This window comes from Manis javanica, chromosome 17, assembly GCF_040802235.1.
Source record: "Manis javanica isolate MJ-LG chromosome 17, MJ_LKY, whole genome shotgun sequence".
In the NCBI taxonomy this organism is placed as follows: domain Eukaryota; kingdom Metazoa; phylum Chordata; class Mammalia; order Pholidota; family Manidae; genus Manis; species Manis javanica.
In genome coordinates, this window is record NC_133172.1 from 61,530,665 (window position 1) to 61,551,713 (window position 21,049).

The 21,049-nt window shown below is 62.5% G+C and overlaps 1 protein-coding gene across 12 annotated transcripts in view; it reads left to right on the forward strand.

Annotated features, from left to right (window-relative positions):
- The window catches only part of GSE1 (Gse1 coiled-coil protein), a 383,892-nt gene that overhangs the window by 346,052 nt on the left and 16,791 nt on the right, over positions 1-21,049 (forward strand). For 7 of the 12 annotated variants that reach the window (XM_073225429.1, XM_073225430.1, XM_073225428.1 and 4 more), the window contains 2 exons: positions 6,757-6,975; positions 16,434-16,633. In XM_073225429.1, the coding sequence (XP_073081530.1) occupies positions 6,757-6,975; positions 16,434-16,633 (419 nt within the window). The remainder of the gene's footprint in view (positions 1-6,756; positions 6,976-16,433; positions 16,634-21,049) is intronic. The other 5 variants (XM_073225431.1, XM_073225437.1, XM_073225438.1 and 2 more) reach the window with 1 other exon arrangement.

A 21,049-nucleotide genomic window follows, 5' to 3' on the forward strand; every position in this document is an offset into this window, starting at 1 on the left:
CCGCCTCCCCTCCCGTTCCTCTCTGCTTCCGGGTCAGGATCCAGGCCATCTGCTGTGACCCTCTGGTGCCCCAGCAGTTAGGATGGCTTTGGCTCAGCCTGCCAGCTACGGGGCCTTAGCCTTGGGGAGTAAGCCCAGTTCTGGGGCTTGGGGCAAGAAAAAGGCCCAGTCCCCTTAGAAACCTATAACCTGAGGGGTGTCTGGTAGTTGAAAAAGGACAGGAGGGCCTGAGCAGACCACCCCCTGTGCATCTGGGAGCAAGAAGACCCTCCCCACTCTCCAGCTGCCTTCCCCAAAATAAACTGCTTCTGTGCATGAGCTCAGAACATGCTGAAGGCAGATCTGATAATGAATTTATCATGAAGCTGCTCCGGCTCCAGGGACCACGTGCCCCACACAGCCCGCCCCGTCTCTGCGGCAGGTGACCCCGGCCTTGTTAGGGCTGCAGGAGCTTCAGCCCTTTGGGGGTGCTGGGACCGTGGGGGCGGAGGCACAGGGGCCCCGAGCCAGGGGACGCCCTTTATTTGTTCACAAACATTTCTTTCTGCCGTAATGAAAAATTACCAAGAGGGGTTATTAGAGAATCCAAGTCCAGATTGTGCACACGGGGCCTGAGAGTGAAGCCCTGCTGGGCCGGGCCTCGCGGGGTGTAATTACCCCAGGGGGGGCCGTCAGGGGGAAGGGGCGGATTGGTGCTTGAACCGGGAGCCAGCAGCAGCTATTAGCTTGTAATTACAGAGCGTGGAGGGAGCAGGCCTGAGGTCTGGTGCCGCGGCTGAGCGGGATGAAAGGAAGCAGTAATTACGGGATCCGCAGGAGGCTGGGCGGGGGGCCGCGGCGTGCTGATTAATAGCGCCCTCCGCCATTACTCAGAGGCGTGGGCCGAGTTTAATGGAGTGTTCCTGCACCCCCCCAACTCCTGCTGTTTGGAGCATTTGGACAGCAGGCACCCCGATCGGGGTCTGTTCTGAAGAACCAAGAGCAAAAGGTGGGTTTCCGGAATGCATCAGCCACGCTGCCAGCCAGGCTCACCCTCTGCACGTGGGCTTTTCTTCCTTGCCCACCCCCCTTTTCAAAAAAAAAAAAAGGCTTTGTGCTGCTTATGGCCATATGAGAAACCTAAGCAAAGAAGAAAAAAAAGTACTGATTCAAGCCCCGTACTTGGGTAGGAGCAGGAGGGGTGGCCCCAGGGGGCATCGCCAGCCAGGGGGTGGGCTCTGCATCTCCAGTCTGCAATGTCCTGGGGAGTCAGGGGGCCAGATTACTGGGTGGGTGCTGTGAGCCCTGTGGGCTCTCGGCTCTGCTGGGCTGGCCCTGCAAGGGTCTGGGGCAGGAAGGGGATCCCGGGGGTGCCGGCCACTCTCTCGGGTGGATCTCCCTCCGGGCATCTGGCTGTGGTGGCAGGGGAGCAGCACGTGCAGGGCAGCCCCAGACCCGGCTGTCTGGAATGGCACACATCAGGAGAGCCTGTAGTGTGCAGGGAAGGTGCCCGCCGTGGCACCCCCAGCCCTCATCCATCACTGGCCTGCTCTCCTGGAGCTTAGGCCCAGCTGTTAGGATAATGAATTTACATGAGCTGATAATGTAGACAAGAATTCAGTCAATGCCAGGAGCGCAGAAGTTAATAAATACCCCTCTAATGAGGGCACGGGGAGCAGGCACCCCATGCTCCCCCAGGGCTTCCTAGGGGAGCAGGGGCAGCCCCAGGGCCCACTTTCCCCGCCGCCCCTGGAGCGTCAGTCGCGGTAGTACCTGCTGTGTTCTTAGCCAGAGAGCACCTGTGCCAGGGGGCAGGGGGGGAGTGCGGGGTGCCGCATCCAGCTCCCTGAGCAGGCCCTGGGGGCAGAGCCGTGTGCAGGTTCTGAAGTGACCCCAGCCTGTGGCTGAGGGGTGACACGGGCCATGGGCTTCTTGGAGGCTGTGTTGACCCACAGTAGGCCGGAGTGCTTGGCCTCAGGCCCCCTGAGCTTGGTCTCTGTCCTTGCGTGAGGGAGCTGCCTCCCTGGCTGCTGGTGGTCCCCGGCCCCCTCCCTCCCTCCCCTCCCCTCCCCTGCCCCTCCTGATGTACACAGGCTGAGGAGGAATGCTAATTTTAGACTCCCCTAATGAAGCTGCTCATTCGCAATTCTATTTTAAGTGACCTGACATCAGCAGAGCAGCCTTCCTGGCCCTCAGCTCCTCTGGAGCCCACGGCTGGCACCACGGCAGGGGTGCTGCGTTTGGGCAACCCCCAGGAGCCCAGGGGGGCTGCTGACAGGCCCAGGGAGTGGGCACCAAGCTTCGAGAAGGGCAGGTGGCTCAGCCATGGGGGAAGGGGAGGGGTTGGGCCACTGGATGCCAGCAGGAGCATGACTAACATCCAGGTAGCAGTCGATGGAGGGAGCAGAGGGTGGGCCTGCCCCCAGGACCCTGGTCACTGGGAGAGCTGGGGAGCTAGTGGGTGAGGATTTGGGTTGGGTCCCGGCAGGGGCACCCCTGTTCCCTTGGTTCCCACACCTGGCTGGCAAGAGGCCTGTCTGGGGGGCACCCTCTGCTGTGCCAGCCTCACACAGGCACGTCTTCATCTCTTTGAGGGACAGCCCTCAGACCCCCACCCTTTTTAAAAATCTAGTTTACTGCAGAAAAATTAGAACATAGGTGAAAAGGGTAGAAACGAGGAATCTGCTCCTCTGGCCACCACCTGAAGACACTCATCAGCAGCCTTCAAGGGCATGTGGCATTTTGGGGTCTGGCCTGGGATTTGCCCTGTGGCTGCCATCCACCAATCTCAGCACCTCTGTGCCATCTTGCCCAGTGCTGGCAGCTGGTGGTCACAGCATGTCTGTCTGGGTCACCAGCCGGCCAGCCTGTCACATGGCCAAAGGGCAGTGACCTCACATCTGCTCCCCAGGCCTTGGGGACTGGTTGCTGGGAGGTATTGACTGACTGCAGCCCCTCCCCGTCAAGTCGGTGTGGGGTGGGGCAGTGCTGGCCTCCCTCCTGCAGCCCCAGGGTGGGTATGGATCTGGGCCCTGACCAGTTTCACATGAACAGGGCACAGACTGTGCCCTGGCAATCCCAGCCCTGCTGCTGACCGTCTGTCGGCCTTTGGATCCAGGACTGCCCTCCACCACCTGTAAAATGGGTACAGTGACACTTTTTTCATAGGGTTTTAAAGAGGTGCTATCCCTGAGGGATGTGGGAAAGGGGGGGTGTCGGTGGTGTCTGAGGGCATCAGGGGTGCCGCCTGGAGGACTCAGGGTTAAGGCACAGCAAGCAGTTAAGGCTTATTTGCAGATGGTTGTGGGAGGGCCAGCCTGGGTCAGCAGAGCGTGGGGTGACGCGGGGTGACACTCGGTGTAGCGGTTACCCAGGGCTGCGTAACAGGCTACCTCAGACTTCACAGATACCCAGTCAGGGGTCTGGGGCACCCCATCCCGGTGATCCTGGCCCGGCATCTCTGGGAGGCTGTGATGCAGCCAAGCTTTTGGCAGGGGCTGTGAGCTCATCTGAAGGCTCGAGGAGGCTGGAGGAGCGGCTGCCAAGATGGGCCTCTTGTGGCTGTTGGCGGGGGGCCTCCACTCCCTGGAACATGGGATTCTCCAGGGGCTGATTGACCTGCCCTGTGACCTGGCAGCTGGCCTCCGGGGGTTGCACCATGGCTTCTGCCGTATTTTGTCATTATAAGAGAGTTGGTAAGACCAGCCCACACTGTGGAGAAGAGAACTTGTCTCCATCTCTTGAAGGGATGAGTGACAGACCGTGGACATATTTTTAAGCCACTGAAGTCAAATACACCGTAGCTCTGTGTGTGTGCACGTGTTCACGTCTTTGGGTCTCGCCTCGGACTGGGCAGGTGGTGTGCTGGGTGGGAAGAATGCTGTATCCGGGCCCACAGCATGGGACTCGAGTCCCAGACCTGCTGGGGTCCTGCATGACCTTGACTAGTTTGGAAGAGCTCCTGGCCTCAGTTTTCCTGCACTCTTCAGGCCTGGGCAGGGTCCCCATGGGGCAGGGCTCCATCTTGTATTACTCAGCATCTCTATATGCTATTATCCAGCACCCCCCCCCCAAAAAAAAACGACCCACGGGGTGCAGGTGCTGAGTAGGACCCAAGGACTTCTGGACCACCAGAATCGGCTCCTGTGTGTGGGGTCACATCCTCAGGTGTCCTTTGTGTCAGCCTTCACCAGCTGCCGGCTTGGGAACATGGAGCTGGCCCTCTGCCCGAGGCTTACGGGCCGGGCTGTGCTGTCCCCGGGCCTGAGGAGGCCTCTCTGGAAGGTCCTGGGGGTACCCAGGTAGCACATAGATGCGTAGATGTCTGATGCCACATCACCTCTCCCCTTGAAGTTCTGGTTGTCCAGGTGGGGCAGTGGCACAAATGCAGACTTCAGTCCCAGTGTGCTGAGGCTGACCTAGGTTGCCCGTCTGCACCTGAGTCTCTGCCCCCTTTCCCGTCAGCCGGCACACCATGTACCTGCCCCAGGTGTGCACTAGGCATGCTCTCACATAAATTAGCTTCTTGAATTCTCATCGGATCAGCCTCGTGAGGTAGACTCCTCATCCCCGCTTGACAGATGAGACTGTGACCCAGAGAGGCGAAGTAACCGCCTCAGGTCACACAGTAGAGGCTACAGGGTGGGATTTAAATAAACCCTGGGTGCCCGGCAGCCAAGTCAGGGCTAAGCTCACCTTCCAGGCCCCGCTTCCTCCTTGCTTGGTGACCTCGGCCACACCTGCCCTCTGTCCACAGTGCCCCCTGAAGGAGCAGAGGGTGCTGATGACGGCCTGGGGTAGAGCTTCCGGAGCATGGTGTCCTCAGCAGTTCTCTGGGGCTGGCCGCGTGTTGGGTGGGCTGTAAAAGATTCTCGTCAAAGATGTGCGTTTTCTGGCATCTGGCTGCTGGGACAGACCCCTTGCCCACCGGGGTTCTCCAATTTGTTTCTCTGCCGGGCCTGCAGTAGCTGTGGACATGTGGGTTGCCCCCTGACTCCCCAGACCAGCTGCCTGGGCCCTCACCCTGGGACGGCTGCTACAGGGCACTTCTGCCGGCTGTGGCGGCCGCCTGTGTGACCTCGCCAAGTGGGAGGCCAGCCTGCCGGCCCCGGGCTTTGTGGGGTCCTTTGTTCCTGAAGTACGAGGCCTCACCTGGGAGAATGGTGTTCCTCGGACACTGTGTTCTTGCACCTGCCCTGCAGGACAGCGACGGCGGCCAGCCCAGGCCGTCTGGGACTCGGGGTTTCAGATGTGCGCTCGGGGCCTGCGGCCCCCCCTAACTGGTTCTGGGGCGGTGCTTGGGGCCGGCGCCTGCCTGGCCCCTGTGGGATCCATGGCTCCCTGGCCGGGTCTGAGCCTGCCAGCCCTGGGGACAGGTGTGGAGCAGGCTCTAGTTAGACTCGCGTGAACCCCGTGCTGAGCCCTGCAGCGGGTAGGTGGTGCTGGGAGCTGCCTAGAGGCCCTTGGGGTGGGGGCCACAACCTGGGGGTGCGGAAACACGTGTTCCTGGCCCCTTTCCCTGGATGGTGTGCGATTGTATGTCTGTGCCCGTGACTGCCAGGGACCCTTCCCCAAAGACTCCGTGGCGCTCCCTGGAGCCCGCTCCCCCCAGGTCTGTGTGTGGGAGGTCATTCACCCCTTTGTCCAGCCCATGGCCCTGCCAGCTTCTGCCTTCGTTTACTCCCTGGAACGCATGTGGGAGCGGGGACTGCGCCTGGGCAGGTGGCCCCGAGAGGGCAGGGAATGTTAATGGAAAACTTATTTATGGCACTGCTCACCCGCCTGCTGGCCTCAGAGCCGGGCCTGTATTGATCGGGCACGTGGGAGATGGTCCAGCCTCCTCACTGACACTTGGCTGGGACTTGAAAGGCTGGGGCACGTACCCCAGGGTTTCTGGTGTTACCCCCAGCAGGCAGTGGCTCCCGGGCCGTCTCGGCCTTAGCCTGGCCCCCAGCGGAAGGGGGGCTCCCGTGACGGCAGTTCAAGTCTGAGCTTCGTGCTTCTTCAGGTGCTGCAGACAGGCATGCGCCTGGGGCTGGGTGCTATTCGCAGCCCCCCTCATCTGCTCACCTGTTCTCCAAGGTGCCTTCGCAGGTGGGGACCTGCCCATGGGGGTCCCTGGTGCCCTGGGATTCAGGAGGGAGTGGTTGCAAGTAAGGGCTCCGGGCCTGTGCTGCCCCCCCTTGTTAAAAGCTTTGGTTTCGGTCCCTCTGCGTGGTGCTGGTAACCTGCCGGTGGAGGGTGGTGGAGGCCGGGCAGACCCCTGCTTGTGAGCCGCGGGCAGCTGTGCCGTCCTCATTGCCGTCATCTGGGCCTTTCCCTTCCGTGGGCATCTGCTCTGTGATGTGAGGGCGCTGGCCCTGGGCCGCAGGCACCACCCCCAGGCCTACTAGGGTTGCTTTTGGGTCTCCCCAGCTTTCTGGAGAGGTCGTAGGAGCCTGGTGGGCTGTGCCCTTTGCATTGGTGGAGTCAGTGAGGGCCTGGGCATGCCCGGTTCTTGAATTATGGCTTGGCTCCGAGAGGTTGGGGGTGCCGTGCCCGCCCTGGACCCTCAGGGGCGCCGGCTGGGCGCTGGGGCTGCAGCCCCGTTCTCTCTACAGTGCTGGCTCTGCTCTGCCTGTCTTGCAGGAGCCACCTGGGCCTGCTCCCGCCCTGCTCCCTGCATGCTGCCCGCTGGCGTGGGCCCTGGGCCCACGCCCCCGCTCACCCTGCTCACCCTGCTCTGGTGCTGGGCCTTCCTGCTCTCTGGGTGACCTGGTTCTTCTTTTCCTATTTCAGGCATGAGCCATGAGCCCAAGTCCCCTTCACTAGGGATGCTTTCCACCGCGACCAGGACCACCGCCACCGTCAACCCCCTCACCCCCTCGCCGCTCAATGGCGCCCTGGTGCCCAGTGGCAGCCCCGCTACCAGCAGTGCGCTGTCGGCCCAGGCCGCGCCGTCCGCCAGCTTTGCCGCCGCACTGCGCAAGCTCGCCAAACAGGCGGAGGAGCCCAGAGGTAAGAGGCATGCCCGCCAGGCTGCGGGCCCAGGGGGGAGAGACGCCCCCTTCCTCCCGCCCAGGCCCCTGGGCTCCCTAGAGGAGCAGGTGTGGCGGTGCAGGAAGCGGCCGGCCTTCGCGAGCAGGGACGCGTGTACCGGCCACTGCAGGCCTCCCGGACCCCCGTCTGCCCCGTGAGCCCACGCGCCCCGGCACCTCTGCTTGGCTTCTGCTTCCCACTTTCTCCCTGCCCCTGTCCCTCCTTGGCTCCAGGAGCCCTCATGGGGGCATCCAGCAGTGTGCTCAGGGCCTGTGGCCGAGGAAGATGGGTGTGCTGGGCTGTGGGAGCCCCAAGCGGCCTTGGAGGGGGGCTCCGGGCCCTGACACCTGTGCCCAGGGCCCAGGCTGATTCCCCTCCAGACAAGGCAGGAACGTGGGCTCTGGACACCCGCTCGGTCTCCGAGCAGAGGACTTTGGGACCTCACGCCACTATTGCTTAACTTCCTGAGCAGGGATGGTACGGTAGTGTGGACAGGTGTCTCCCAGACATTCGGGGCCTTCACTCTTGGTGTCACTCAGGCAGTGGCATGCTGTGTGTCTGTGGACTCATGCTGGCCCTCTCTGAGCGTCAGTCTTCCTATTTGTACCACGGGGTTCTCAGTGCCTCTGGCTGCCAGTACTTCTGGGATAAGGATCCAGCTGCGGGGCCTGGTCATGGGCTGCTGGCTGAATGACGGTGTGGGAGGCAGTTTGCAGCTGGAGGTGCCAGCTGACCCGGCCATGTGGGTTTGGAGCAGGCCTCAGACGCCCTCCAGACCTGCTGCTCAGAGACAGGGCCCGATACCTCTAGGACAGAGAAAGTGGGTATACTGGGTGCCTTGGCCTGCCATCTGCCTCACCCCCATAGGTCCAAGTTGGCCCTGGGGGCACGGGAGGAATGGTCTGCCTTTATAGGCCCCACAGCCTCCTCAGCAGAACGGATGTTTAACCTTGACCAGCTGGATGGCGGGTAGGGGGGTTGTCTTCTGATTTCTGAATCTTGTGTTTTCATTTCTGCTGCCTGGTTATTGGACAAAGAACACAGTGTGATGGGGGGTGAGCTCAGTTGATGGCAGGGTGGATGTCAGCCTGGGAAGGAACACTGGTTTTGAGTTGTCGTGCTGTGGGCAGCTCTGTCTACCCAGGCAGAGCATGGCTGCTGGCAGACCCTCCACGCCCCTGCATGCATGCCCCTCCTCGTCCTCTCTCATCACCCTGGCCACGTCTGAGCAGGTCAGGCTGCAGAAGCCCCACCGGTGTCGGGAGGCCCTCGGAGCCACACAGATGGAGAGCAGACGGCCAGAGGAGGCAGCTGGCTGGGCTCCCTGCCCAGGCCACCGAGGCCCCCAGACCAGACACCCTGGGCTCCCTGCAGGGCGCCCTGGAAGGCATGCCCTCAGCGGGAACCTGAGCTGCAGTTGAGCTGCTCCAGCTGTCTGCTCTTCAGCGTTCCAGAAGGTGGGCAGGGCTGGTGCCGCTTTCAGAGATGCCACTCTCATCCAGCAGCTTTGTCCACTGGCCCACTAGAGTGGTACCCCACATGTGCAGAGGATGTGGCAGTAAAAGGGCACCTTGCCCTCCTTCTGATGCCGTGGGTAGTGGTGGAGTGATCTGCAGGGGCCGGCTCACACAGGGATTGTGGGCACAGAACTCTGCTCTCTGCTGCCCCAGGCATCTGGTTTGAACGAAGGGCCCGTGGGCAGTTGGTGTACCAGGGGCTGCCGTGCTTCGCTGGCCAGGAACAGCGTGTGCTGCTGGCGGGGGCCAGGCCTGGGGGCCACAGGCCCTACTCCCCCAGCCGTGAACTGGGCGTTCTGCGTGACACTTGGGGACTTTGTGTCAGAGAGGCAGGAGAGGGGCCTGGCCCAAGCTCTTACTACTGGCTGACCTGAGGCTACCCCCGTCATTCAGGTGCGGGAGGCGAGGTTTGGGGGTCCCAGCACACGTGAACTGTGGAGCAGTGTTTGAGCCCTCGGGTGCTGTGGCACTGTTCGCCGTGTGTGTGCCTGGGCCCTGGGCACATTGTGTCTTGAGAACTAAGGGCTTGCTGGTGGCCACAGGCAAAGTCTGAGGGTCTGAAGCCATGGCCGTTGGCCTTGGTTTGAAGAAGTGAGGTGCTGTCGCTCTCTGGTGCGTCCTCTGGGCTGTACCCCACGCCTGATCCTCATTTTCCTCTTCAAGTCGCCCTGGGTCTGAGCTTGCCGTCTCCCCGAGTTGGCAGATGGAGAAGCCAAGGCACAGAGAGGTCAAGCTGTGAGCCCGATGCCACAGAGCTGTGTGGATGTGCCCTGTGGCCCTGCTGCTGCTCAGGCCTCTCCGAGTGGGCTCAGAGAGCCGGGGGCAGGACAGCAAGCTGTGTGCGTGGTCCCCATGTGGATGGCAGAGGAAGACCCCTCAGCACCGCATGCAGTGGTGCAGGGGACACCCGGGGTCGCTGCCTCCCAGGGTGGGTGTGGGGAGGTGAGGGCTGTCAGCTGTCAGGCAGGGGCACCTCGGGAGGGCCAGCAGGCCTCAGCTGCTCTGCTCCACTTCCCATCCAGACCTAGAGGAAGATGGGGTGAAGAGTCCCCGCATCCCACAAGTACTAGTATCTCAGTATCTGGGGGCTGAGGTGACCCAGGACCCCGTGGCTACCACCCCACCCCCATTCTATAGTCTCCGCCCCCGCAGAGAGGCCCCAGGTGGAGCCCGAGAGGCCTCCAGACCGGCACTGGGACTGCAGCCCCCAGCGAGCGGCTGCAGAGGGTCACCTTTGACCCTCTCCACCTGCCCCCCTCCCGCCTGTGTATGGGTCGTCTTGCTCTGAGCTCCAGCCCCGCTCTCTGCACCAGCTACTATCTTTGCTTCCATCCTGTCTCTCTCGAGGGTACAGCTTAAAAGTTCAATTGACAGAAAGTGACCTACGTGTCGAATCGTTTTGCTCCACCCCAGGAAGGATGGGAAGAGAAACTAGCCCTGGGTGGGGAGCTTCCTCCTTCCTGGGGCTCTGAGAGGAGCTTTTCACTTGGTGCCAGCCCACCCTGGGGTCCCGGAGGGGACAGTGTGCGGCAGGGGGCCCGGACCTGTTCAGCTCCGCCCATTCTGGGATGGCACTCAGAGAGGGGGCCCCGGTTCACGCCCTTGCTCTGTAACCTGGGCATGTACTTCTCTAAGCTTCCATCCTTGCTCAGGGGGTCGATGTCCCCCTCCCAGACTCCCACGATTCAGCGGGAACGCACTAGCTCCAGGCCACAGCAGGCCGCCCCCACCATCACCCCCCACCCACCCACCTCCCCCGCAGTGCACTCGGGCTTGAGGGGCCTGGAAAGGAGAGCCATCCTGTGGTGGAGGGTGGGCTGGGAGCTCCTGGGCTGGCCAGCTGGGCCTGGCTTTGGGGGAGAACCCCTGCCAGTCTGGCCTGCGGTGTGGGGCACGCCAGGCCCAGGGTGCCACTCTCCGACAGCAAGTCCCTGGTCTTCGCTGCTTGGGAGGACGGGGACCCGGGGGGTGACCGAGCCCAGGCATCACATGCTGGAAGGAGCCTGGGCTACAGGTTTGGGTCTGACCCCTTGTCAGTCCCAGTTACACCCATGGGCCCTTTCTCACTGCCAGGCTTGGGCCCACCCCCTTCCGTGTTACTCTGGCCGCCAAAGGATGTCACCCTGGGCCGCCTGGGCCCCCTTCTCTTTGGAAAGCTAGTAGGCCAGCTCCCCCTCGCTGCTGGTCTCCCAGTGGGACCTCCTTTGGATGCAGACCTTCTCTCCCCTGCACCCATTTAAAGCCTCTGGGTGGGTCTTGGATCCCACTGGCCTGGGGCAGGCTGTGACCCTCCCTCCCCGCTTGCCGCAGCCTCGCGGCTGCCCCCGTGGCCTGCCTTGGCAGGGGAGTCACGGGTCCCTGCACTGTCCATGCAGTTCGTGCTTTGTGCCTGCCGGGTCCTGGCCGGGGACTGCCACGTGCTTGGTTGGCCTGTCCCTGGGTGGGCGCCTCCTGGGGACTTCCCCTCCAACCCCCAACCCCCTCAGAGGGCATGTTTGGGAGCCTGAGTCCCTGCTGTCCTCAAGTGGCAAAGCAGGGACTGCTGCCAGGGGTGACTCTCACAAGCTGTGTGGCTGTCTGTTCGCCTCCACGCTGCAGCAGGCGCCCCCCATGGGGCTGCAGTGCCCGTCTGCCAGAGGGTGCAGGCTGCAGTGCAGGGCGCCCAATGTGTCAGCTGCCCGGGAAGATGGGACGCTGGGGCCTGCACCACTCTCCCCACCCCCAGGACCACTCGGCCTGACCCCAAGTCCCCTCTTGTCCCTGTACACCCAGCCCACAGCCTCCAGGGGCTGGGGCTTGCAGGGCATGCTTCCAGGTCCCCACTGAGGACACGTGTCACTGGGCGGTCCCTGCCGAGGTCTGGGGGCTCAGCTGTGCTGGGGCGTGGTCTCCGGACAGCTTGGGCCTGGGGGTCTTCTCTGTGGCTGGGGTGCTGGGAGCAGGGTGGACTCGAGCCACACAGCCTGTTCAAGGCCCAGCAGACTGTGTCGGACGTGGTTTTGTCATGTGAGAGAAAAACGCCCGAGCTATACCAGCTCTGGACAGGATGCCGGGGGGTGACGATGGGGGCCCAGGAGGCAGCTGTGTTCCCCTTCCCCGTCTGGGTGCAGAGCCCCAGGAGGGCGCCCTGCCCAGCGCACTCCCCCCGTTTGCCAGCTGCCTGCCCCATCTTGTCGCTGGATTTGCAGGGGGTCTGATTACTGTGGGCCCTGGAGCCATCCTGTCCTGAACCCCGGGGCGGGGAGCTCTGTTCCCCCTCGGGGGTGGAGGTGGGACTGCCCCCCAGTGTTGCCTGCATGGGGGCAGGGCCTCCTGTCCTGTCACCTGAAATCTGCCTCTTCCAAGAAAACAAGCCACCTGGCACGCTGGCCACCTGGGTGCAGGCGGGGGCAGTACAGTGATGCTCCCCAGGGGTCCCTGCGGCATCAGCCCTCTGGAGGAAGCAGGCGGGCACGGGAGGCGGGGGGCGGAGTAGGAGTGAGGCGGGAATGCCCAGCTGTGGGCTAGTGGGCCGTCCGGCCTGGGATATTCAGAGCAAGAGGCCTCCCCGGCCACACTGATGACAATGACACCCTAACGTCCCTCAGACTTGCGAGCCCTCCGTCCTCCCTGGCCCTGCTCCTGCCATTCACAGACAATCCCCCTAGCCGTGCATTTTGCATGAAAGCCACACCTCGCCTTTGCTGGCCCGGGTGTGGTGACTCCGGAGATGGTGATTCAGACATGGGAACTGGCGTGGGGTGAGGGCCCCGGTGGTCCCGTGCCACAGAGAAGCTCCAGCAGGCTGGCGGGTCAGGGAGCCCCAGGTGGGAAGGGGGCCTGCTGAGGCTCTTTTTCAGTGGCTTCTCCCCAAGCCTGCAGGTTTCTGGAGCCGCTGTCAGTGGCTGGGCTGCAGGGAGCCCGGGATGTGCCGCTTAGCAGGATCCCCCATTTCTGGGTGCTTGTGACAGCACCTTGGCTCTGTGAGTCACGTGCCCTGATGCCCGCCAGGCAGAGGGGCTGCCAAGCCCGTTCCATCGGGCCCATCCAGGGAGACTGAAACTGGGCGGCTGGCTGGGAGGTTTCCTGAGCATCTGTGGCCCCTCGGCCTTGCAAGCGGAGGCACTGGGCTGGACACAGCCAGGCTCCTTTGCAGGTCTGCAGGGCACAGCACTGCCAGGCAGGCTCCCACGCCCCGGTTGAGATGGTGGAGGGCATGCAGACCTGTGCAGGCTCTCCCTCCCAGCTTCCCCCACGCGAGGCCTGCCCAGAGGGGACACAGGCCCAGGAAGGTGAGCAGAGGGCCCTCGTGAGCCGGCCCCGCAGTGTCCTCTGGGCTCCTGCCCTGCCTGGGCATGGCATGGGTCCCAGGGAAGCTCGGGTGGGGCAGGTCCCGTGCTGCTCCTCCCTGGCTGGCACGTCTGTCGCAGCTGCTCCCTCGGGCTCCGCAGCTGCCCTGTGGTGCTGCCCCTGTGCAGCTCCACTGAACTCAGGGTGACCTGGAACCGGGAACCGGCGTCTCAGGCAGACATCGGAGTGTCCTGTTACAGGAGGCCCATCAGGTGGTCGCTGCCTTCTCTCCGCTGTCCCTGTGGTCCCCAGAGGGTGGGGCTTGATTCAGCTCAGGGCCCCGGTGAACCAGGGTTGTGTAGCCCAACCGAGACCAGCTTTGCCCTCTGTGCTGAGTGTGTGGTGCTGGGAGGGGTGGTCCTGCAGCCTGGCACAGAGGTCCTTGTTAAGAGCTTTAGTTGGTGCTTACTTGTTCCCGTGGCTGGTAGGGGGCACGCCTGAGAGAGCCGGCAGGGCCACCAGGGTTTCACAGTTTGTGTTCACGCCTCACTCCTGCCCTGCTCGCTCTGACTTCGGGGTCTCAGCTGGTAATCACACATGCCCGGTTGCCTCGGGTGCTAATCCCTGACTCACCCCCGCCACATACCTCCAGTTAATGAGGGCACTCACAGCCCTTCCGCTGCGGCCATGGACGGTGTGGGCTGCTCGCTCGCTAATTGGCGGGCATGTGGTCAGGGATTGATTGTCGCTCTGGCCAGCAGGCGCCACCCAGCCCGGGGGTCAGGCTGCTAACTGTTGATGGCCTCTGCCATCCAAGTGCACCTGGGCCCCCGGCTCCTCCCCCTACCGCCCCTGGTGATGAGAAATGAGGTTCATCCCGGGAGGTGGAGCTCATGCCATGGGGAAGGGGGCCGGCCAGCGGGGAGAGCAGGATTGGGAGCCCGGGCAGCCCAGAGTCTGTGGGTGGCGTGGTTCCTGGGCCGTCAGGTGCTTCTGTCTGTAAGTCAGGGTGGGAGGTGCCTCCCTCTGTAACCTGGGAGCTGGTCCTGGGGGGCTCCCAAGGGTCCCAAGCCTCCCTCCATCTCCCCAGTCCCCCGGGAAGTGCCCGCCTGGCCTCTGACTTCAGCCGTCCTTCAGAGCAGCTGGCTGCCCCCGTGCTGACCGTGGGGCACTCTGTCTGTTCTCTTTCCTTCTTCTGCTCTGGAGCAAGAATATCCACCGTCCCTCCACCGTGGGCACTGGTGTTGAGACAGGACCAGTCGGGCAGTCAGTAGGTCCTGGGTGGCCATGTCCCCGAGGCCGAGCGTGACAAGAGCTTTACGAGCAGGAGACATGGTGGCCAAGAGGTGGACGCGCTCAGTGTCCACCTGCAGGGGTGAGGGGCGAGGGGTTCATCTGTATGATGGACTGTTGTTATTCAGCTGTAAAAGGGGTGACCCACCGCAGCATGGGTGAGCCCTGGAAATGTGCTGAGTGGAGGGAGCCAGGCACAGGGGGCCACGTGTTGCGTGGCCCCACTTACGTGGACTGTCTCACAGAGACACGGCCGTGGAGGCAGCACAGACAGATGGTTTCCAGGGGCTGGGGGCCGACTGCACGTTCATACAGGGTTTCTTTTTGGGGTGAAACATCTTCTAGAATTGATTGTGGTGATGGCTGCACAGCTGTGAATACACTGAAACCCAGTGAATGACACACTCCGTATAAGTGAGTTCCAGGGCAGGAATTACATCTCAGTAAAGCTGTTACAACCCAAAAAAGAATAGTAGAGATTCCAGAGAAATTTCTTTTTTAGAGAGAAAGATCCCTTGCCTAATATATATATTTTTAATGTAAAGTAAGCTTTTCATCAAAATCTAAATACTGACAGAAGCCTGCCCAGGCTGTAAGTGCCCAGCAGGACAGATGATCAGAGTGCACCCAGGGACCAGGAAGCCAGGCAAGGCCCCCGCCATTGCTGCTCCCCCCGCGGGTATTCCTGGGCTTGTGCATCTGGCTGAGGGTTTGGGGTGCTTCCTCGCTGTGGAGCGCTCCGTCTGTCCTGAGCACATACCAGCTGTGTCCTTCCAGCTGCTGGTGGACGTGGGGGTAGTTTCACGTCGGGGGCTGCTGGAACCCCCTTGCTGTGTCTCTGCTGGATGTCAGCCCCGCTTTGCTGGCTGTGTACCCAGGAGTGGGGACTTCCGGGACGGGGTGGGCAGATGTGGCGTTGAGATATAGTCAGTTTTTCTTAAGTTGTACAAACGTGGGTGAGGGCTCAGGGTGCAGGGCTCTGCAGGACTCACCACCGGGACATTCCTCCGTCAGCTCCCAGAGTGCTTGGCAGCCAGCCGGCTACACACCCAGGGCTGGTGAACCAGTCCGCCACTCGCCTCCCACACTCGTCCTGAAATTAGCTTCTTGGGTGGGTCTCACCGACTTGGCCAGGCCCAGCTTGCTTCAAAACTTTGCAGGCTGTCCCCTCTGGGAAGGGAAGGCACCCAGCATTGTCGCTTGTGTTGGCTGTCCCCCAGGAGTAACATTGAAGAGGCTCAGAAATTGCCTGAGCTTTTAGGCAGCATAGCTGGGATCTAGACCCCAGAGCTTGGTTTTAGGGGTTGCCCCAGCCAGCTTGGGGGTACAGGATTCTTGGTGTGTGTGGTTCACCTGGGGGATCAAGGGTTGTGCTTCCCCTTAGTGCCCACCTGACGGGTGGGAGCTGGGAACGAGGGGTGCCTGGGCTCGGCATTGTCCCCGGGACCACTGGGCTGCTTTGCGGGCACAGCCTGCGGGGTTGGGACCAGGTGTCTCCCCTTGGGGCTGCCTGTACAGTGGTACAGGCTGTGTGCAAGCCTCGGGAGCCACCTGGAGGGGGAAGCACATGGCTGTGATGCTAATGGGCACCGGGTTTCTCTGTGGAAGTGACCTGGAATCAAATAGGGAAGGTGCACAACTCCCGGTGTGACTTAAGGTCATGGACCCGGGCACATTACGTGATGAACTCTATCTGATGGTTCTGCAACTTAAAAATAAATGCATTCAACATTTAAAAAACAACTCTCACTGTGTCCCCGCAACCTGCCTGCCGGCCCTGTCTCCCGGCTCTGACCACCTCTTACTCTGGCCCCCCAGGCACCTGTCTCCTTGGGGGGACTACCTCGTCCTGTGACCCCTCCTTGTGCACTCAGGGAGGGCTCGGGAAGACCTGTGAGCCTCAGGGGCCTGTCCTCACCCCCCTCACTCATGCCCCAAGTGTGGTGCTGCCTCTTGTGGGGGCAGGTCCTGCCTGGCTGGAGGGTGCATCAGGCCCCTTGCTCGCCCTGGGGCCTGGGAGGCGACCCTCAGAGGCCCATACCTGCCTGTGTGACCTGGGGTGTCATGCTCGGCTACCCAGAGTGACCCCTGCAAATACGTCTCATCAGGATTGGGGCAGAGGGTAGTCCTTCCTGGCCATTTTTCTTGGGTTGGGGGCTGAGGTGAGCACCCCTGCTGGGCCAGGAAAGCAGAGAAAGGGGCGTTGCCTGCCCCAGACCAGTGGGGACGCTGAGTTACCGCGTGGGTCCGCACCTCGAGCGGAGCATGACCGTGCCCTGCTCGGCTGCGGCTGTGCTGGGGGAGGGTCGCCGGAGCCCTCCGTCGGTGGCCCAGCTTAGGTTGCTTGTTCTCCTGCAGGGTCTTCACTGAGCAGCGAGTCGTCCCCCGTGTCCTCTCCGGCCACCAACCACAGCTCGCCCGCCAGCACACCCAAGCGCGTGCCGATGGGCCCCATCATCGTCCCCCCTGGGGGCCACAGCGTGCCCAGCACGCCCCCTGTGGTGACCATTGCCCCAACTAAGACCGTCAATGGCGTCTGGAGGAGTGAGAGCCGGCAGGTGAGTCCAGGTGGGTGGAGGAGGTGTGGCAGCAGGTGCTGGGAGGTGGCCCCTGAGCCTGTCTCCTCTGCAAAATGGGGTAACAGCCGCACCGACTCGGAGGGTCTGTGTGTTTTAAGACAATCAAGGGTGTTGTCCAGCAGCCACAGCCAAAGACCACGACTGGCAGCTTGAGTGACAGACTTATTCTCTTGTGGTTCTAGAGACTGGGCGCCCACGACCAAGGTGTGGGCAGGGCGGCTTCCTCGCGGGGCCTCTCCTTGGCATGTGGATGGCCGTCTGCCCCCCATGTCCTCGTGGCCATTCCTCTGTGTGACTGTGTCCTGATCTCCGGTTCTTGTAAGGACGCCAGTCACTGGATCAGGGCCAACTCGAATGACCTATTTTAACTTAATTACCTTTTTAAAGGCTCCGTCTCCAAATATGGTCACATTCCCAGGTTGTGAGGGTTGGGACTCTAACATGTGAATTTGGGGGGGACACAATTCAACCCGTACCCCCGAGTGATATGCATAACGTGGTGTGGGTGCATCCTAAGCACTTGATAGTAGTGGCTGTCACCGTGACCATTGCTCACACAAGGAATTGAGATGGGAGAGACCCCAGCCCACATTTTTGCTTCCCTGCCTCCGTCCTAGGATTTTGCAGGCCCTCTCCCCCAAGCCCTTCCCCCCTGTGCAGGCTCCCTGGTGTGGCTGCTGCCCTGGGGGACGTGCCTGTGCAGGAGCTGGGGGCCCTGGGAGCTGCTCCTTTGCACCCTCCCAGGCTGACCCCCTCCCACCTCCACCCTCTGGTGCCCAGGTACTCCCAGCCTGGAGGGGCCCTTCCCAATTAAGATGCTGTCACAGAGTCTCTCTGCTGGGATTTTCTGCGAGTTCCCGGAGGGATGGCACACTTGGAAATACTAATTAAACCAGAGAAAGCAGAGGAGGGGGGGCGGGGCCAATCTGGCCCCTCCTGGCTCTGTCTTGGGAGGGCTTGGGGCACGAGGTCTCTGCCTGGTCTTGGTCTGTCTGTTCTGGAGGGTGGCGACCTGCCTCTGTCCAGGGAGGGCCTGACCTGCAGGCCCCCTAACCCAGGGAAGCCATCCCCAGGGAACCCAGCCAGGATCCCTGAATTCCTGGGAACGGCTGTAGGACTCGACCCTCCTGGGCCTTCACCTGGGCAAGGCACGCCAAGCTGCCCTGGAACCCACCCCCTCGCCCCGTGCACAGTGTGTAGGGCTGGGATGGCAGGCCAAAGGGTTCAGAGGCCCCTGAGCCAACTCCCAGTCCTGGTTTGAGGGGGGACGGGGGTCACCAGAATCCCCCACCTCCAGAGGGACCTGTTGTCCCTCATCGTCAGCCCCCTGACTCAGAACATTGTGGCTCCCTGCCCCTCCCCAGCTCACTGGGGCCCAGGCAGTTTCCGGGTCCGTCAGCCGCCTCGGCCGGGTCATCCCCATTGCTCCTGCCCCTTTCCCAGCTGGCCCTGACCCCATGTAAATATTTCCCTCCTGGATGCTGAGTGCCTCTGCCTGGGGCCCCTGTCTGGGCTCCTCGCCTCTGAGCGCATCCTGTTCACTTCAGAAGTGCTTAGCAGGCCCAGGGGCGGTGAGAGCTCTCCTCCAGCCGCTTACCGTCACCGTGGCAGTTAATGAAACACTAATGCCAGCAGGGCGGGCCGGGGACAGGACTGGATTAGCAGGTGATGTATGGCTCGGCAGCTCCACACAAAGGCTCAGTGGAGAACTTAATCCTTCTGGGGAGGAGGCGCCGGAAGAGGCGTGAGGGCAGCAGAGAGGGGGCTCACTTCCTCAAGTGGGGGCACAGGAGTCGGGCCCCTGCATGGGAGGGCCATGGCCAGGGGCCCCAGGGCCCTTTGCCAGCTTACACCACCTCCCAGGTAGTGGGAGCTGCAGAAGGGTGAATGAGATGGCGGTGGTCCATTCTGAAGCTAATGGGCAGGCCTCCCATCTGACGGGCAGCCTTTCTAGTCACCAGGGAATGAAGGGCAACCCCCTCCCCTTTCTCCTGTCCCTGCAGCTGCTCCTCAGCCACTGCTCAGAAACAAAAGCTGCCCACAGATGCTCCTGACGCAGGCCTGTCTGCCAGGGCCGCCGCTGGGGTAGCTTGGGGTGGCCGGCCAGGCCTCCAGGGCCTGGCCTGGGGTGGGGGCCCCTGCCTGCCCCTCCCTGTCCCACGTGCTCCAGGGCCGGCTGACCCCATTCCCAGGTGCCTGTCACCAGCCTGGCAGGGCTCCAGCCAGACGGACGGCGTGTGAGCTGGCCTGCTGGGTCCTCTGCCCGCCAGCCAGCCCCTCCCCCAGCCCTCCGGCTCCTTGTCCCTAGCCAGGCCAGGAAGGTGCCATCTGGCCCAGCTTCCTTCAAGAAGGGCTTTGTCCCGCCGAGGGGAGAAGGTTGGCTTCTGGGGACATCTCTGAGTGGCGATGGTGCCCTCAGGGCCCCCTGCCCTGTGTGGGCTGCTGGAGCAGATGGCCTGCTTTGGCCAGACCTGCCTGGAGCTTCTGCCCTGATGTCCCCACATCAAGGTCCCTGTGCACGGACTCTGCTGTTCCAGGTGGACGGGGAGCCCTTTGGTCGCTGGCTCACTGGCAGCCTGAGGTTGGAGCCCAGCTGCCCTGGGTCCCCATCAGTGCTGAGTTCAGGGTCATCAGGATAGCTTCCCTGGGCCCCAGCTCCTGTGTCCCCGCCTGGAGAGCATCTGAGGGACACACTGTCCCCCGTCCAGGCCTTCCCAGTCTGAGGGCACAGGCCTTTTCTATCCCCTGGCGGCCCCCATGAGGGCAGACCCCTGGAGCAGCCCGGTGTAGGGCCCAGCACCGTGTCTTCACGGACGCCTGGCTCTTGTGCTGGCCTGGCCGCGAGCCGGGCAGCGTGTGGGTGAGGGGGAACCCAGCAAGGCCTGACCCTGAGAGAGCCCCTCAGACAGCAGTGTGGACTGGGGAGGGGCGAGGGTGGTGTGCCTGACACTGAGCCCCCGTGCTCCGGCCCCCCACTTCCTGTGTGCATCTGTCCCCACTGCTCTGATTGGCATGTTACAGATGGGGAGGCCGGGGCATGGGGTGCTTATGGGACCAGATAGGAGCTGTCTCCTAAAGTCAGGCCACATGTAGAAGTGCCTGGAGACCAGGAGGCTGCAGTTCTGGGCTCCCTGCTCTGACCCAGAGGGCTGGTGCCCGTGTGGCCCACCCCCGGCACTCCACGGGAGCACCCCTTCTGGGAAGGGCAAGGCGGGGTTCCTGAACCTGCGAGGACCCCTCCAGGAGTGGAGGGGCTGTGCCAGCACAGGGAAGGGAACAGATGTTGCCGCTCATTAAAAATTCCAATCAGCGGCTTGTCTCCTTCAATTAATTACCGCTGATGTGGCTTCTGAAGGACCGAGGAGGGCGCAGGGGCTGCCTGGCTCTGGGAGCGCTTAGTAAATACGCCTGACAGACAGGCCTTCCCCTGCTGGCCTGGGCCACCCACGTCTGCCCCGTCTTACCTGTGGCCTTCTGCCCTGTCGCTGATGTGAAGGCGGTGGGTCACCGGAAGGTGAGGCAGTGGTGGTCCATCCCTGGAAAGTCCTCCCACACGAGGAGTTGAATAAATTGGGGCTCTGCTTTCCCCGCCTCGTGACCGTGACCAAGGAAAGCAGGGAGTGAAGGGTCTGTCTCCTCGGGGGCAGGGTCATATCGCCACCAGCTGTCCAGCAGGGTCCCCAGACTTCCCCCTAGCCTGCCAGTGTATAGAGGAGACAGGGCTGTGGCCCCCCTGGTTTTGAAAGCGCTTGGCATTTGGTGGCATGGTGGAGACACTGGATTTTGGGTGGACAGACCAGGAGCAACACCTGCCTTCTGCAGCCGGTGTTTGCTGTCTGTGCGTCCGCAGTGGCCTGACCTGATGCCTGGGGTGGGGCGTCATGCCCAGCTGGCCATGGGGCCTGTGGGGCTCAGCCTAGGCTGGTGCTGTCCTCCCCCAGTGATTAAGTCCCCCAGGTTCATCACTGCTTAGAATCCAGAACAAGATCTCCCTGACTGATTATGCTCTGGGTCTGGCCATGTGGGCCCTTTCAGCCTCATAAGGGCAAGAGTGGTTAGAAGCTTCTGTTGATCTGTTTTCTAGGGGCTGGATGCTCCTGTGGAGGGGCGTGCAAACTGCTGGGCCGTGAGGCCAGGAGTGACGTGCACCCCTCCTCTGGTTCCAGGGTCTGCCTCCCCCACCAGGCCCAGATTGCCACAAGCCCTGCCACCACGGGCAAAGGTGTCCCCAGACAGGTCTGGCCAGTTGAGGCCCAACTGGTCTGTTTTCTGGCCATGCCAGAGTCGCCACAGATTGGTGGGGGGCAGCGCCAGTTTATCGGCCGTGCCCCTCTGTGGGCACCAGGGGTATCTGAAGCATGCTGGCAGCTGGCCACACAGCTGATGCCTCAGTCC